The sequence below is a fragment of the Poecilia latipinna genome, unplaced genomic scaffold (assembly GCF_001443285.1).
Source record: "Poecilia latipinna isolate Pla-1442-1.1 unplaced genomic scaffold, P_latipinna-1.0 Scaffold3357, whole genome shotgun sequence".
Lineage (NCBI taxonomy): Eukaryota > Metazoa > Chordata > Actinopteri > Cyprinodontiformes > Poeciliidae > Poecilia > Poecilia latipinna.
In genome coordinates, this window is record NW_015115973.1 from 33,406 (window position 1) to 50,080 (window position 16,675).

The 16,675-nt window shown below is 39.3% G+C and overlaps 3 protein-coding genes across 11 annotated transcripts in view; 1 reads left to right on the forward strand and 2 right to left on the reverse strand.

The window, feature by feature from the left end:
- The window catches only part of LOC106940776 (FERM, RhoGEF and pleckstrin domain-containing protein 1-like), a 38,923-nt gene extending 30,874 nt beyond the window's left edge, over positions 1-8,049 (forward strand). For 3 of the 6 annotated variants that reach the window (XM_015023597.1, XM_015023601.1, XM_015023598.1), the window contains exons 13-26: positions 270-478; positions 843-932; positions 2,305-2,438; positions 2,655-2,736; positions 2,809-2,870; positions 3,191-3,366; positions 3,446-3,726; positions 4,372-4,461; positions 4,547-4,629; positions 5,531-5,643; positions 5,718-5,878; positions 6,311-6,418; positions 6,488-6,639; positions 7,486-8,049. In XM_015023597.1, the coding sequence (XP_014879083.1) occupies positions 270-478; positions 843-932; positions 2,305-2,438; positions 2,655-2,736; positions 2,809-2,870; positions 3,191-3,366; positions 3,446-3,726; positions 4,372-4,461; positions 4,547-4,629; positions 5,531-5,643; positions 5,718-5,878; positions 6,311-6,418; positions 6,488-6,639; positions 7,486-7,561 (1,817 nt within the window). In that variant the 3' untranslated portion in view covers positions 7,562-8,049. The remainder of the gene's footprint in view (positions 1-269; positions 479-842; positions 933-2,304; positions 2,439-2,654; positions 2,737-2,808; positions 2,871-3,190; positions 3,367-3,445; positions 3,727-4,371; positions 4,462-4,546; positions 4,630-5,530; positions 5,644-5,717; positions 5,879-6,310; positions 6,419-6,487; positions 6,640-7,485) is intronic. The other 3 variants (XM_015023600.1, XM_015023602.1, XM_015023599.1) reach the window with 2 other exon arrangements.
- Positions 8,050-9,794: 1,745 nt separating this feature from the next.
- Positions 9,795-12,198, reverse strand: LOC106940778 (gamma-glutamylaminecyclotransferase C-like). Of its 4 annotated transcripts, XM_015023604.1 has the most exons (3): positions 10,705-10,850; positions 10,328-10,436; positions 9,795-10,243 (listed from the first exon to the last, which is right to left on the reverse strand). In XM_015023604.1, the coding sequence occupies exons 1-3, from the start codon at positions 10,786-10,788 to the stop codon at positions 9,951-9,953; spliced, it is 486 nt and encodes a 161-aa protein (XP_014879090.1). In that variant the 5' UTR covers positions 10,789-10,850; the 3' UTR covers positions 9,795-9,950. The 4 variants fall into 4 exon arrangements, with proteins under 4 accessions (XP_014879090.1, XP_014879092.1, XP_014879091.1 ...); XM_015023606.1 differs by lacking the exon at positions 10,705-10,850 and adding an exon at positions 11,850-12,198 and having other exon boundaries at positions 9,795-10,436; XM_015023605.1 differs by lacking the exon at positions 10,705-10,850 and adding an exon at positions 11,751-12,197 and having other exon boundaries at positions 9,795-10,436.
- A 400-nt stretch (positions 12,199-12,598) lies between these two features.
- Positions 12,599-14,922, reverse strand: LOC106940779 (gamma-glutamylaminecyclotransferase C-like). The gene is made up of 2 exons (XM_015023608.1): positions 14,766-14,922; positions 12,599-13,427 (listed from the first exon to the last, which is right to left on the reverse strand). Exon 2 carries the CDS (start codon positions 13,410-13,412, stop codon positions 12,939-12,941), a length of 474 nt encoding a protein of 157 aa, XP_014879094.1. The 5' UTR covers positions 13,413-13,427; positions 14,766-14,922; the 3' UTR covers positions 12,599-12,938.
- Positions 14,923-16,675: the final 1,753 nt, after the last annotated feature.

A 16,675-nucleotide genomic window follows, 5' to 3' on the forward strand; every position in this document is an offset into this window, starting at 1 on the left:
GTAACAACTTAATGGCAAATGTTAATATTTAATATTTTTAAATTAATGTAAAGGATGGAAAACTCTGGAAAATTGAGTTTAAAATGTGTAGGAACCCACATTAAGAAAATACTTTCAATTAGATAATAGTTTTAAAAATTACTGCTTTTATCTAGTATCTAGAAAACCAAAAGTTTCACAGCCCAGTTCACCAAATTCAAAATAAAACTGAACTTTAATTTCATTTTCACACAATCTCCCCGTTTGTGTTTTCCATTCCCGACGTTCAGACGGCTCCGATTCCAAGGAATCTCCGCAGGAAAGTCCCCGGCTGGTTCCGAACGGCGGCGGCCCAGGGGAGGACCAGGAGAGGGGCGTCACCAGCATGACAGATGTGTGTCAGATTCCAGGGGGTCAGCCGCTGTCGCCGCTCACCAGCCCGCTGCTCATCGAGGCCGGATATGTCCGCCATGACGACGAAGAGGAGGCGAGGAGGAAGGTGTGCTTAGAAGTGGAAAATTTCATTGGATGAATGAAAAAGAGATGAAAATTAGCAAAATACCTGCAAATCTGCTCCCATTTGTTTTATAATTTATCTACAACCAAAAGAGAATAAGGTTGAAATAAATAAACACCTCACAGCATGATACTGCCACCACCATGCTGAATGTTTTAATTTTAAATTTAAAGGTTTTCATAGTCATGGGAAGAAGAGACAAATAATTTCAGTTTTTTATTTGTAGAACATTTTAAAAAAGATTCACAATTTTCTTCCTAATCTATGTAGCTGCAATCTCTGTAGAGTTGGTGGTGATCTGCATAGATGTAGATGTGCTAGATGTGCTGTGTGTGCTTGTGTCCAGAAGTTTCCCACAGACAAAGCGTACTTCATGGCCAAAGAGCTGCTGACCACAGAGCGGACGTTCCTCAAGGACCTGCAGGTCATCACTGAGGTGAGAACTGCTTCCTGGTTTAGCCGACACGTCGTCGCTTCATCGGCTCTGATGGACGAATTCCTCAGAAACTGTTCCGCCAAACATCTCTGATAAATCTGGAATCTGATTTGAGGATTTTCCACATCTGCTAAAGTGGAAAAACGAAAGAAAAGAGGAGTGGAATGCTGTCAGATATAACTAAATGTTCTCTCCATCATTTCTTTCCTTCCTTCTTTCTTTTCTTCCAACATTTTTTCTCCCCTTTCTTGTCTTCATGTTCTCTTCCTTGTCTCTTTCCTTCCATCTGCCATATTGTCCTCCTTGTTTGTCTTTTCCATTCTTCTTTCCAAGCTGCCTTTTTTCCTTTCGTTTCTTCTCTGCATCCCTTCTTTGATCTTTCTTTTTCCTGCATTTCTTTTTTCTTTCTTTTGTTGCCCTTTTTTTCTTTGTTTTTCTTTCTCTTTTTGTCTGCTGTCTTTGTTTTGTTTTCTTTCTTTTTCTCTTTTCCTTCATTTTTCTTTTTTGTTTTCTCTTTTCTTTTTCTTTTCTTCATCTCCATCTTGTTTTCTTTCTTTTTCTGTTTCTGCTCTCCCTCTTTGTTTTTCTCTTTCTATCTTGCTTTGTTTTCTTTATCTTTTTTTTTCTTTCTGTCTTCCTTTCTTCCTCTGTTTTTCTTTTTCTCTCTATCATTCTTTCTTTTTAATTATCTAGTTTTTTAATGTAAATCCTGACTGGAGACTTTGTTTTCTGAGACCTTTAACCTTTGACCTTTAATCCGTCTTTGCAGCAGCACTTCGGTTTCTCTGCAGGTTTTAAACTCTCCGTTCAGATGATTCTCTTTGTCTTTATCTCTCTTTTTTCCCTCCTTTCTGTTTCTGCATATAAAAATAAATCGTCTGCATCATAAATCTCCCCACTAGAGGGCAGTGCAGTGTGGATTGCATAGTTTAACTCTTCTGTGTTTGTAACTAAAGTAACTTCAGGTTCAGGCACCGCCCCTGAAGTCCATCATGACCTCTGACCTTTCCTGTGGTGAAAATCTCTCTGCTCACATTTTTCTTCTATTTTTCTTGTTTGACTTCAGTTTTCTGTTGGAAGTGGAAGGAAGGCGAGCTGGATGACCTCTTGACCTCTCGCTGCTCCCCCTCTCCTTTTCCTCCTTCTTTCTTTCCTTCCTACCTTCCGTTTTTGTTCCTCATCTCCTTCCTCCTTGCGTTTCTTGTGTCCCCCTTCCTTCGTTAGTGTTTTTTATTTTCATGACCATAAAATACTGAGAATTCTGGGAAGTTGAATCTGGAGAATATTTTCAATCAAAAGTCTCGTCTTATTTTACCATTTCATGCTAATTTAGCTACTTTCCTCTGTGCTGTGTGTCTTCTTCTGTCCCCAGTTCTTCCAGAAAGCTGCAGGGAAAGATGAAGCCTTTCCAGACACCGTTAAGAACCTGATCTCTTCCCACTACGATCCCGTCTACAGGTTTCACCAGGGATTCCTCAAAGAGACGGAGCAGCGGCTGGCTCAGTGGTGAGCTCTCTTCTTTCTACTGTTCTCCTCCTACAGGGGGATATAAACTTTATTTTGGTTTGTAGGAAGTCCTCATTTCCTTAAATTTCTGCTTCCTTGTGTCCTGAAGTCTGTAAGGTGAAGTTCTGTGTGTGTGAACTTTATCTCAGCCTGCCCTCTAGTGGAGATTCCATGCAACCGCACATGAATCAATAATAAATGCTCTTCCTCCTGCAGGGAGGGTCGGTCCAACGCTCACATCAAAGGAGATTACCAACGAATTGGAGACGTTTTACTGAAGAACATTCAGGGCTTGAGGGTGAGAGTTCGTCTGGATTTCCTCCCAGATTGAGGCGATTGCAGATCTAATCGCTTCCTTTTGTTCCTGCAGCAGCTGACGGTTCATCTGCAGAAGCATTCGGAGTGCCTGGTGGAGCTGGAGCGAGCTTGTAGGTAAGATCAGAGTTCAACTGGAACGCAGCATGAGAGCAGCTCTGAAGTTGGGAGGTTTTGTGGATTTTAAACATACTGGTCAGGCACCAGTCTGACCTATTTAAATTGGATCTATTGTGCAAAATTCACATTTTGCATGTTTTTGTTCTTCCATCTTGGTTTATACTGCTTCTAATAAGTTAATATCTTTTGTGTCTGGAAAACCTCCCTATTGTTGAGTCTGCCGTTACCTAGCAACCCCAGGCGAGCCCAGTGTCGTTGCCTAGCAACCCCAATGTAGCTCAGGGTTTGCCAAGCGTTAAGTCTGAGTGTGTGTCCAGGTCGAGTCGTAAGGTGGAGGCCGTGTGCAGGGACTTTGAGCAGCAGAGGGTTTGCTACCTGCCGCTCTACATCTTCCTGCTGCGGCCGCTGCACCGCCTGCTGCACTACAAGCTGATCCTGGAGAGGCTCTGCAAGCACTACCCGCCCACCCACGACGACTTCAGGGACAGCAGAGGTGAGTGGCCTCGTCTCGCCTCCGTCCGCCTTTTCCCCGCCGTCGCCCCTCTAAAACCCAGCCGCCCCCGTTCCTCCAGCCGCCCTGGCAGAGATCTCGGAGACGGCGCTGCAGCTTCAGGGCATCATGATGAAGATGGAGAACTTCCAGAAGCTGCTGGAGCTGAGGAAGGATCTGACCGGTGTGGAGAACCTCATCACGCCTGGCAGGGTGCGTCTTCCTCCGCGCTGTCGCCTCCTCAGGTCTGCCGGGCTCCGGCTGACAGGTCGTGTTTGTGTTTGTGACCTGCAGGAGTTCATCAGGCTGGGCTGCCTCAGCAAGCTGTCAGGGAAAGGTCTGCAGCAGAGGATGTTCTTCCTGGTACCAATCACAGCCTCACTCAGTTTACACTGCAGCTCCTGAAAACTAAACACTGGGATATTTACAGACCTCAGAACCAAAACCAAGTCGCTCTTCTTCTCATCTTTTTCCTTCCTTTCCTTCTCCCCCCAGTTTCTTCATTCCTCCCTCATCGTTTTTCCTACATCCATTACTTTTTACATTTTTCTTTTCTACCTTTCAACACCTGTTTGTGGTGTTTCCTTTTTCTTTTTTCCTTCCTTTTGTTTTATTTCCATCTTTGTCCATTTCATCTTTCCTTGCTTCCTTCTGTAGTTCCTTTCTGACAAGCCATTCCTTCTTTGTTTCCTCCTTTCTTTTTTAATTCTTCTGTCCTTTTTTCCTTCCTTCTCTCCATCTTTTTCTCTTTCCTTTGTTCCTTGTTTTCTCTTTCATTCCTTTCATCCTTCTTGTGTCCTTTCTTCCTTTTCTTTCCTTCCCATTTCATTTTCTTCTTTTCGTCTTCTTCCTCCTTTCCTTCTCCCTGGTCTCTAGGCGCCACTTTCATACATCCAAAGTTAACTTTTGTATTAAATTTGTCTAAATTCTAATTAAATGTCAGATAAATCTTGCATTTTACATGATGGCGTGTAGGAATGTTGTCCTTCTGCTTCCTGTTTCCTCCAGTTCAGTGATTGTTTGATGTACACCAGTCGAGGAACGACTCCGTCCAACCAGTTTAAGGTCCATGGCCAGCTGCCGCTGTACGGCATGACGGTGTGTGATCAATAATAAGATCAAAGCAGCAATTATTGATCAGATTCAAATCTATTTTTCATTCATTTATGCTTCTGTTCTTCAGATCAGAGAAAGTGAGGAGGAGTGGGGGGTCCCTCATTCGTTTACGCTCTTTGGACTGCGGCAGTCTGTGGTGGTGGCAGCCAGGTGAGGAAAACGACACATCTCAGCCGTTTTATTCCTCCAGAGGCTTAAAAATAAGATTTTATTTTTTTTATTACACATCTTGTTTTATTTTCTTAGAAAAAAACAAATGACAGAAAATATTTTTTATAAAGTGGCTTTTATTTCAGTCGTTGAAACGATCCTTTCCAATCTGATTCTTATGAGTTGAAATTACAACTTCAAGATGCTCAACATTCATCATTTTATTTTTTATTTTTCATGTTGGCGTTTTCTTAAAATTACGACTTGATTCTGGTGATCTTAGCACTTTATTCTCGCATTATCTCTCGTTTTACTAAAACTGATCTTGTAATACTGTGACTTTATTCTTGGAATTAAATAAATAAATAAATAAAAAGAATGGTCCTAAAATTATGTCATCAATCGATGAGAATTCAAAGTGCACATAAACAGAAGTTGCAAAAATCTCACCAAGTATTTTTGGTTGATTTTCTTGTGAAAATATCTTAATACATTCTAAATAAGACAAAACTAACTAAACGAGTTTGTTTTAACTCGATAATTTCTTGAGATTGGGAAAGAATTAGTTGCTTCATTGGCAGATTTGTTCACTTATTAAACATCATTTTTAGCTTTTTATAAGTGAAATAATCTGCCAGTGGAACTAGTACTTTTCATCAATATTAACTAATTATTTACTTAAAACAAGCTCCAAATATTTGCAGAAAACTTAGTTGCAAGTTAGTTTTGTCTTATTTCAAGTGTATTAAGATACTCGCACTAGAAATTTGACCAAGAAGACTTGCTATGATTTTTGTTTTTGCAGTGCAAGATGGCAGCCAATCTGAACTATGAAAATCCAGGGAGTGCATTGGTGGAAAAAATAAAGAAGCCATGTTTGTTTGTTTGTTTGTTTTTGCAGTTGTGCTGCAGAGATGGAGCGCTGGGTGGAGGACATCAGGATGGCCATTGACCTGGCAGAACAGAGCAGCAGCCCAAACGCCGAGCTGCTGTCCACCAGTCCACCCGACACCAGTAAGATGCTCCCAGTGGACCAGCAGTCAAACTGGCTCCAACACCCGTCCAGATGGCGTGTCTTTGTCCTTCAGAGCCTTTGGAGGACGCTGGGGCTGAGTTGGAGTCGGAAGAGGAGCTCTGCGGCTCGCGCTCGTCCCTCGAGCGCCAGAGTCACCGTGGCAACACCACCGTTCACGTCTGCTGGCATCGCAACACCAGCGTATCCATGGTGGACTTCAGCGTCGCCGTGGAGGTGCTGCTCTGCTCTCGGCGCTCATCTGTGCTTCATTCTGTGTGGTTTTCTGCTCAGCTTGTCTTCTCTTTATCCACCTGTCCTCTTCCACTCCATCTGTGCCTTCATTTGTTTATCTGCTCACGCTGGCATCGGTAGGGCCGGTCAGTGAGTTCATGAGGCCCCCAGTCTCACCTTGTGGTTTGCAGCCATTCTGTTACTGACATCTGGTGGCGCAGAGAGGTACTGCAGCAGCCGGGAAAGCACTTCTCTGTTTAGAAAGTTGTTCTACAAGTCAAATTGGTGAGAGTTTTGTGAAAGTAAAGAGTAGATGGTAATGGAGGCGAGCAGCTTTCCCTTTTTACTCAATTTGTCCAATTTTCTAATCAAAATTGCTCACAATTTTGATTAGAAATTTTAATGAGCTTTTTGCTTCCTGTGCTTGTGTTGCAGAACCAGCTCTCAGGTAACCTGCTGAGGAAGTTCAAGAACAGCAACGGCTGGCAGAAACTCTGGGTGGTCTTCACTAACTTCAGCCTCTTTTTCTACAAGTCGCACCAGGTAAGACATGCAAACGCGTAGCGAAGAGTCGCTCTGGGATTTCTGTAACAATATCTGGCCTTCCTGCAGGATGAGTACCCTCTGGCCAGCCTCCCTCTGCTGGGCTACTCCGTCACCGTCCCGGCCGAGTCCGAGAACATCCACAAAGATTACGTCTTCAAGCTTCACTTTAAATCCCACGTGTACTACTTCAGATCAGAGAGCGAGTACGCCTTTGAACGGTGGGTGTTCACTCAACAAAGAGCAGCAATTTAATCTAGTTTTACCCCAGGAGTGAATGTTTTTATTTAAACCACAGAAGACAAGAAGTTATAACTTACAGGTTTCATACAAAAGGTGGAAATGTCGGGAGAAGATCTGAAATGTTTTCCAAATTTGGAAAAATTCCTGGATACTTCTTAAGTTCATAAGTAATTTGCTCCAATAAGACATAAAAAAATATGCTCAGCTAATCATCTGCCTGTCTGCCTATCCATCTGTACATCCACTGACCAACCAATAGCCAATTGGTCCATCAACCCTTCTGTCCATCGATTGACCCAATCGTCTGCTCATTGGATGAAACATCTCTCAGCCCATCCACCCACTATTGGTCATTGACCCAGTGGTCCCGTTATCGACCCAATTCTTCGACCATGCTGTCCGTCCTCTTTCCCAATCATCCATCAATGGGCCCAATAATCTTTCCATCGACCCTTCTGTCCTCCTAGCAATGCGTAATTGAGTGAATTCTTTTGCCGATCTACCCATTTGTTGAACCCATTCATTGGGCTGTGTGGTTCATCTCATTCATTGATCTGTATGTTTGTCCATTTACCCATCACTCCATCTACAACCTTCATCGACCCATCCTCTCACCCATCGATCAATCTGTTTATTCGTCCATCGACCCAACTATCAATCTGTCCATCAATCAATCCTTTGCGAAAACGAATACCATTGTAGAATAGGTGTAGTAAATTAACAAAAATTTTTATTTGGAACAATAATTGACCAAGAAATTTGAAATTGGAATTTAAAATGATTTCTGTCTCAAACTGAGTCGGTTTCCTTCTGTTGGTTTCCAGGTGGATGGAGGTGATCCGCAGCGCCACCTGCTCTGCCAGCCGCCCCCTGCTGAGCTCCAGGAAGGATCTTTACTGATGACTCTGCCATCTTCACCTCTGCCTTACACAAAACCACAGACTTCTCTTCCAGCCTTTTAGAAATCACACTTTTTTACACACCAACACTCTCAGAGCTCCTCAAAGTTCCTTTCACACCATTTATCTTCAATGTTCTGTTTCTGTGCCAAACTGGAAAATATTAGTAGTATTGTCCTTATTTCCACTTTTTTAACTCAACATATTTAGAGCTCCATAAAGCAGATGTGTGGATTAATCATGATGCCAGATTAGGACACAGAATCCATGTTTTTCTTTTTGTAATTCCTCTTTGTACAGTATTTTGATAACACTGTGAAAATAGTTTTTTCCTCCTTCGTTTTGTCTTCACTGAAAAGGAAAACTTCAGACCTGCTTCCAAAGCCGACAGATTTCCTCTTTATCGCCTTCTTCCCAGTATTTTTCCAGCTTTCTGGAATTGTTTTGAAAAGTTTGTGTTCATATGAAAAATAAACAAAGCAAATCACAGATTATGTCGTGTTTTACTTGTAGACATTGCAGGTTTTGGTCCTTCCTGACGGTGTTCCCCAAGGCTTTGTGTTGGGGATCCTGCAGAATCATTTTTTCAATCGGCTTGGGAGCCAAAATATCCAGTTGAAAATACTTAAACATCACAAAACTCTTTAGTATTTTTCTTTTTAATTATAATTACCAAAACTGTTGTATTTTTAAAAATGTTACCTCCTGAATAAACAACCTAAACGTATTTTAATGAAATAAGCAAATGAGATTTCAGTAATTTGAAACAAAAAAAGCAGCAAAACATATCCTAACATTTTCCAGTTGATTTTCGTCTTTTTAGCAACATTAACAGGATTTTTCTCACTTTTACTTTATTTTGCTATCTTTAAGTCAGAATTTTATTAAAATCCCTGGAAGTTTTTAGTCAATTTTACTGATAAATTAAATAGAACTGAAAACCAAAACCTGGGTGAAAACTCTGTTTTGCACCTCACATTTTAAGATTAAGAGTAGACTCATGTTTCAGTCTTGTCATGTCTCCACACACTGGTTTGTGCTTCTTTGTCTATGAATTATCCAGACAAAAAAACCTGTTGCCCTACTTTTATTTGTGCAAAGAAAAAATAAAGCTTTTTATTGTGTAAAAAGACGAACACTTACTGAAGAATTCAAAAGCACCAGAACAAGCAGCGACATGTTAAGCAGAGGAAGCAACATTAATCTCTTTCATATTCCTGCAACAAAAATACCTCATAGGATGAGGCTGTGGACTTTCTCCAGATCACAAAACACACCCAAAAATATCTGATCCAGTGTTTCAGGACACAGCGGTCCAGTCAAATCACACTGAACACCAGAATAAGCAATAAAAAACTCAAAGTACAGAGAAAACATTTTTAATACAATCCCCCTGTTAGGCTGCTTTACATTTAATTAAAGAAGACAAAATAAGACGCATCTTTTATTATAGCTTAATGTGACGGTCCAACCAGTCAAGGACAAGGACAAAGGCATATATAAAAAAAATATCTTCTATTTATTTTTCCCAAAAACATCTTAACAAAAGGATTCAACAACCAATCTAAAAAAATATAACAAAATGGGCCCAAAAGAAATCAACTAAGGCAAACCTAACTCAAGATAACAAACCAACAACTGCTCTCACACAATGAACACACAGGGGAATTTATACAAACAGGCTAGCCTACACAAACGAGGAGGGGTAGGGAAAAAGACAAAGACAAATAATGTATAAACATAAATGACTAATTTAAACTAAAACACTTTGACTTAAACACCTCTATAAACCCAAATAACCTAACACCAAAAAGGTTTTAACAATTATGCCATTAGTGGAGAGAGGCAGATTTTTTCCACATCACGTCCCCTGCTTCCAGCAGCCTGATGGACTGTTCCACTTCCTGGTGTTCCTTTCAGCCAACCCCCTTCTGTCAGCCAGTCCTTAAACTCAGCAAACAAAATAATTAATGATCTTAAAAAAACATAAGGCATTTACTAAATGTGTGCACCCAAATTAGTAAACAACCCAATGCAATAACCACCACCAAAGAAAACCCACCAAAGAAAAAGTGAAAATCTAAATATATTATATGAAAACATTTAAATAAATACTAACACTGAGGAAAAGGTGGAGGAACCTCCACACTTAACATTTTCATTTTTAAATATTGCCAACAGCTGATTGTCTCCCAGAAAATTGTTCATTAAAAGTATAAAAAAGCAGACACGAATTTTTGGATAAAAACGTAAGACTGAGTGTATTTTAACAAGTAAATTTCCTCATCTGGTTTTAACAGAGAACATAATTATTGATTCGTTACTCATTTGCTACTCTTGATCCTCTCTGTGGTTTAAAGGCACTAAAGGCAGTTTACTCATCTGCATCACTATTTCCTGTCTTCCCTCAGTACAAACTTTAGTCCGTGGTCTCCGTTGCAGTCGTAGTTGTCGTAGGTGGGCAGTGATGGCCAGTCCGGCTCGTAGGTGGTGGTGCTGTACACAAAGGCCTCCATGATGCTTCCAGGCGACAGCTTCTCCTCTTTGTCCGCCATCTTGTCTACCATCTTGACTTCCAGCTCCACTGCTGTCCGCTGGTACATGGTGGGAACCTTCTCGAACCAGTCCAGGTATTTCAGCATCTTCTCGTCCACTTTGTAGATTTCCCCATGGACTCTCTTGCCTTGTCCAGGAAGGTTAAGGAGAAAGACGAGGTTATACTTGGTAGCGATAACCAGTGGATACTTCTGGACGGTGACGGCCGTACCGAGGAACTCGGCCTTTCCATTACTGCGGTCTGTCATGTAGGGGTAATTGGGTTGGCCCCTCTTTAGGGAGCCATAAACAAAGACGCGATGCATGAAGACTGAAGGCTCCTGGGAAAAACAGAAGGGTTATTGGGATAGTTTTGGTTTGTTAACCTGCATCGAGTCAATATTGGTTACAAATCTAGAAAAAATACAACTTAAAACTGCAGTATGTAACTTTTATAAACTATGGTTTTTACATATTTGTTAAAACGGTCACCATGTCCTGACAGTTATAATGCACAAAAAAATTGATCTGAAGAAATTAACCCAACTAAACAACCAGTCAGAGCCAGGAGGAGGGGCTTTTCGCTGCCAATCATCCTCATGTACTCACTGCCAAATGTGCTAATGGTGGAGAAAAATGTAGGTCAACAAGAAAACAGCTTATCTGTAGTCGTCTATCTTCCCACATCTTCATGCTAACTAGTCTGCGCACTCACAACATGCTATGCTGTAGCTAGCATAGAACAGTGTTTCTCAACCCTGGTCCTCACCGCCCCCTCCATGTTTTAGATGTGTGTCTATTCCAGAACAGCTGATTCAAATGATTGCATCACCATCAAGTGCTGCAGAAGCCTGTTAATCACCCAGAGATACAATTCAGGTGTGTGGCAGAGGGGAAATACCGAAAACATGCAGGACAGGGGGGCGGTGAGAACCAGGGTTGAGTAGCACTGACATAGAAAAAGAGGAGGATGAAATCCTGATTGACAGTGCCAAGACCCGCCTCCTGGCTCTGATTGGTTGTTTCTAGTTAGCACTGGGAGAAGACATTTTTTCATATTTTGTCTCTCATATTATACTTTCCATGCAAAATGACAGTTTCAACAGATGTGAAGAAAACAAAATTGAATTAAAGTTATAAATTACAGCTTTAAAAAACACAAAATTAATGCACTTTGAATTTAGGGACTTGAAATTCAGCCAAATTATTTAAACATTTATTTTATTGTACATGATGGATTTACTTAATTTTGTCCCTTGTGGCCCTCCATACAAAACACAACAATCTATGATTTTAAATATGTTTACAAGGATGTAAACATTGATATATTTGGACGCATTAAAAACACAAAATTCAAAGGCTGAACTGAACTCAGACTGAGTTGATGAATGAATAACACTTTAGTTAGGAGCCAGCTGACACGGAACTGAGGTCAGCACTCGATAATCCAGCATTTTCTCCATGCAGTTACAACCGAGCATTTCTAATTTAGCTGTTTTTGCAGCGGATCTTCAATTATGCATTTATTAATGTCACAAATCGTAAAATAAGAGCAGCAGCGAAAGAAGAGGAAGGAGAAACCAGCGATCTGCTGCTGTCTGACAGGTTTAATGAGACATAAAGCTGACGTCAGCGTCCAAATCCTATTTTTTCACCTTTTATTATGAAGTCATCCCGGCCTCCGTAGTTTTTCGCTGAGCCCCCAACAACTGAAAATCCCACTAAACGTGAAACTGACGCAGTGGTCTTCTTACCTTCCAGGACGATAAATGTCAAGAGGAGCGATCCCAGGATATTGGCTCACGCATGCGCACAAGCGACGCCGGTCACACGTCTTTCTCAGTAGTAGAAAAATGAATTTTCTACTAATAATTTAGTAGCAAAGTCGCACCCAGAAACATAATCACTCTGGTTTACTATTTGGTTTAAAGTTAATTTAACTTGATTTAACGCAGTTTGACTTGACCTCAGCTGTGAGTGAAGGAGTTTTACTGACATCTGCTGGAATAGGAAGGTACTGCAAGAGCGAAGAAAGCGCCTGTTTAGAAATTTGACCAAAACCATATTTTGATAAAACCTTTGATTCATCCACTCATGGGAATAGTAGTGAAGTTATTTTTCTATTTTTATAGATACAGTTTTTAAAGATCAGTACACTGATTGTTGCATCTTTCAAAATTAGTTTAATAAAAGAAGATAAAAACACTTAAAAATGTTTAAGTCTTCTGAATTGATGGTACAACAAACTTGAGATAATTTTCTTATTTTTTATGAAAAAACATTAGATATGATTCAAGACGCTTTCACAGTACTGTAAAAAAGATAATTATAAAAAAACCCAACCTGAGTTTTTTGCATTACACGTGATGTTAATAGCTAAAAATATACTTTTATTTGTCACATTATTTGGGATTCTTTACATTATTTTGTCTCCATTTTCTGGAATACTTCTCTGACTAAGAGCTTGCAAGGAGAATCAGTCTGAAATTATTCTGTTCATAACTTCAGAAATACAACTTTTATTATTGCTAATTGAATGTTTTGGAACAGTAAGATATTTTCTTAAGGTCTGTGAAAAACATGGGAAACAAGAAACTGCAATGTAGCTCCATAAGTGTGTGAATGACTGTAAAGCACATTGGAATCCTCTGACTTGATAAAGTGCAGCACTAATGCAGCCTGTTCATCAATTAACATTAAGCAATTTTGTTGATTTGCACATATCAGGTATATTTTCTGCCTTTCTGTACCTAAATATCCATTTGAGAAAACAATTGCCTGTGTTCAAGACCTATTTGGTTTTAGTATATTAGTGATTTTCAGGGGATTAGCAGTTATGAGCGTCACTTGACTGAAGCCCACTTTCTGTCTTCCCTCAGCATGAATTTTAGTCCGTGGTCTCCGTTGGAGTCGTAGTTGTCGTAGGTGGGCAGTGATGGCCAGTCCGGCTGGTAGGTGGTGGTGCTGTACACAGACGCCTCCATGATGCTTCCAGCCATCAGCTTCTCCTTCTCATCCGCCATCTTGATTTCCAGCTCCACTGCAGTTCGCTGGTACATGGTGGGGATATTTTCAAAACTGTCCAGGAATTCAAGCATCTTTCCGTCCACTTGGTAGATTTCTCCCTGGACTCTGTTGCCTTGGCCTGGGAGGTTGAGGAGGAAGGGCATGTTGTAGTTGGTAGCGATCACCAGTGGATACTTCTGGACGGTGACGGCCGTACCGAGGAACTCGGCCTTTCCATTATTGCTGTCTGTCATGTAGGGGTGATTGGGTTGGCCCCTCTTTAGGGAGCCGTAAACAAAGACGCAATGCATGAAGACTGAAGGCTCCTGGGAAATAAAAAAAGAAGGAAATTGGTTTGGTTCTGTTTTGTTTTGAAGCAACAAATCTGTTTTAAAAGGCTAAATTTATAACAAATAGTTGAAAATCTAGAGAAAACACTCTAAAAAATTCAGAAAATGAATTTAAACTTAGAGAGCTGGTGAACATTAGACCATCACTAAGTCCACAGTTAAACTTGCTGCACCTACATGTAATGCAAGTATCATCAGCATAAAAGTAAATGCTATTATTACTATTATTATTATTACTAATTTATATTTCAAATAAATGTTGACCTGAGTTTACTGGAGGCATCTTTTCCAAACCTTGCATAGGAAAAAGGAAGCCTTTTAAAGAAACAAGAAAAATATTGTGCGAATAGAAGACAATAACTTTGTATTATGTTTGCAAGATGTTTAATTTTTTGTTTAAATCAAATGCTTTTAAACTAAACTTTCCACTTAAACACAAATTTATTTAGGGAAAATTAAAAACTATGTCAAGGCTAAACTTGTTTAAAAAAAAGGCTTTAATCAGTGGATTACTTTTAACGAAAGGCAGTAATGAATTATAAACAGTACAACTTTAAGAGCCTCCTGCAGAAACACTGATAAGTTTTGTTCTTGGTGTTTCGTAATCAACAGTGTCAAAAGCCTTCAATAAAAACTGCTGTACGGAGCAGCTTGCTGTCGAAAGTGTCAATAAAAATATTTATTACTTTGCAGGGCGGCTCTATAAAGACTGAAACATTGATAAGGTGATTTTTACGATTTAGATATTCTTTTAGCTGCTCATTAGACTCAACAACTAAGATGGCTGCACCACCTCTCCATTAGTCCATACAACCAAAAGAAAACTTGTTCAACGCAGACAAATAAATTGTTTTTCTTTTTATTTGGTGCTTGAGCGCCCCCTTTTTTGATTATGCCCTGAGCAACTGAAATAATTTAATTTCCTAATTGATTATAAAAAAATTAATTAAAAAAAAGAAAGAAAAGTAATTTCCTCTCGGGACCAGGTTCAGTAGAATCTGCCATTACTACATGTCTTTAAAAATCAAACATTATGTAAAAATGATCCTTATATGAACATCAGAGCTGCTCTAGCTGAACATTTCTATTTGCTGTGGTTTTGCAGCATGCAAATCTTTAATTATAGATCTATTAACGTCACAAATGGAAACATCGGAGCAGAAGCGGCTGTCATGCCGGAGTAATAAACCACAAACTGCTGTATTATGACGTCATCACGGCCTACGTAGTTTACTAAATTCAATAACTTTTATTTTCGCTAAAAGTAAATAGCTGAATACACCTGCAGACGTAAAACTGGTCCAGTGGTCTTACCTTGCAGAACGGGAAGAACCGGTTTGAGTTCAGGTCATGTGGAGCAACCACGGTTTATGTCCTTCACGCATGCGCGCAAGCGACTCCGGTATAGAAAACTGCAACGTCAGCTCTGACGTAATTTTACACATTAAAGGACATCGTTTCCCGGACGATTAGAGATAATATTATAAATTATTCTGGTATTAAAGACGGTAATCAGTGGGATAAAAATGAATAATAAGTGTAACGACTGTTTAAAAATGATTTAATTCAGATTTTATCACAATAATTAATCTGTATTCAGTAGAACTTTGTAGGTTTTGGCATAAATATGATTTAAAATGCATTTTTTAAATTTGTTTGCTAGATCTCATGTTGTTTGTGCATTTATTGGTTTTAGCTAACCACTAGTGAATAGATTAAACGACTAAAGTAAATCTTGATCTTAATCTGGAAAAATATGCAGAAATATCCTCATATTTCTATTTTCATGTGCTCAAAAATGCATTCACACTCATTTTAATTAGGTTCAAAACTGAGGATTAACTTTGAGAATCTGTTTTACTAAATATTATTTTGATTCGTTTCAGTTCAAATAACAGAGAAAAATATTAATTTCACCAAATAAAACTGAATAAATTAAACTTTTATTTAGTAAACCATACAGAAATTGTTCATTTTTGCAACAATCAATGTTTTATGTGACTCTGAAATAAATTTTGATCTTAATCTTGAAAAATATGCAGAAATATCCTCATGTTTTTATTTTTATGTGCCACAAATTGACACCATTTGGAAAATAGTTTTGATTTTCTCTACTAAATATTATGTGGATATTTTTGATTTGATATTAATTCAAACAAAATCTTCAGTCCTGATTTCTGATGTAGGAAATAGTCAGAATATGATGGAAAAACAAACATTTGCTACAGTGAAAAGACAAACAACGTAATTCCTTTAACAGGCCACACATTTCCCCAACACATATGAACACCAGAGGGTCTCAGATGGAGGTTTGTAAATAAAAACACGGAAACAAAGCAGTTAGCCTTCTGCGATTTATACAGCTGGCTCCATTAAAATCCACTTAGCAGCACTGAGATATGCCAGCTTTAACACACTTACAGCAGAATCATGGCACAGCTTTTAAATCAGGAGTTCTTCCAGATCTGGAGCCAAATTTACTCATTACTGTCGTTTCTCTAACGCCTGAAGGACAAATAAAGGTCACGCCTGGTGCAGAAGATGGATGAAACTCTTAGAGCAACAGACTTTTCATTTTAAATGTGCTCCTCTCAGAGTATTTTATTATCGAAATGAGCTGATCCTAGAGACTAAAGTGCATTTGTGTGTTTTATTTACCAAATCAAGATGGCTGATAGTAAATGTGCCAGAAACGCAGCCTGCTGACTCAGCAAATCCACTGAGATCTAATAAACTTTCAGCTTCTGCAGCATGAGAGATTTTCACCAGCTCTGGTGATGCAATAAGGAGAAATGTATCATTTTTTAAAGCTAAACTGTGTCTTTATTTCTTTTAGCCCCTATGAGTTCACTTTGGCGAAGTGGATAATATGAACATTTAATATATGGAGCTGATAGAGCAAATAAGAAGAAAAGTAAGGCATGCAAACTGCCACTTCTGATTTCACATCACTTTAAAACTTAATTTCACTGATATTTTTCCAGCTTTCCTCCCTCTGTTCTTCTGTATCTTGCAGCTAACAGTGTTAACTTCCCCATAATACTTTTTCTTCTAAACTGTTGTAATAAGTATTACTGCTGTTATACTTATTAAGCCGTATGGCTTGCCGTTGTATGGCAAGCTGTTTTAACATAAATTCGGTTTCACTGCTCTTACATTCCACATATCTCAAATTGTTTTATTACTAAACGTTTTAGCAATTTAAGATATCTCTAATTACATTC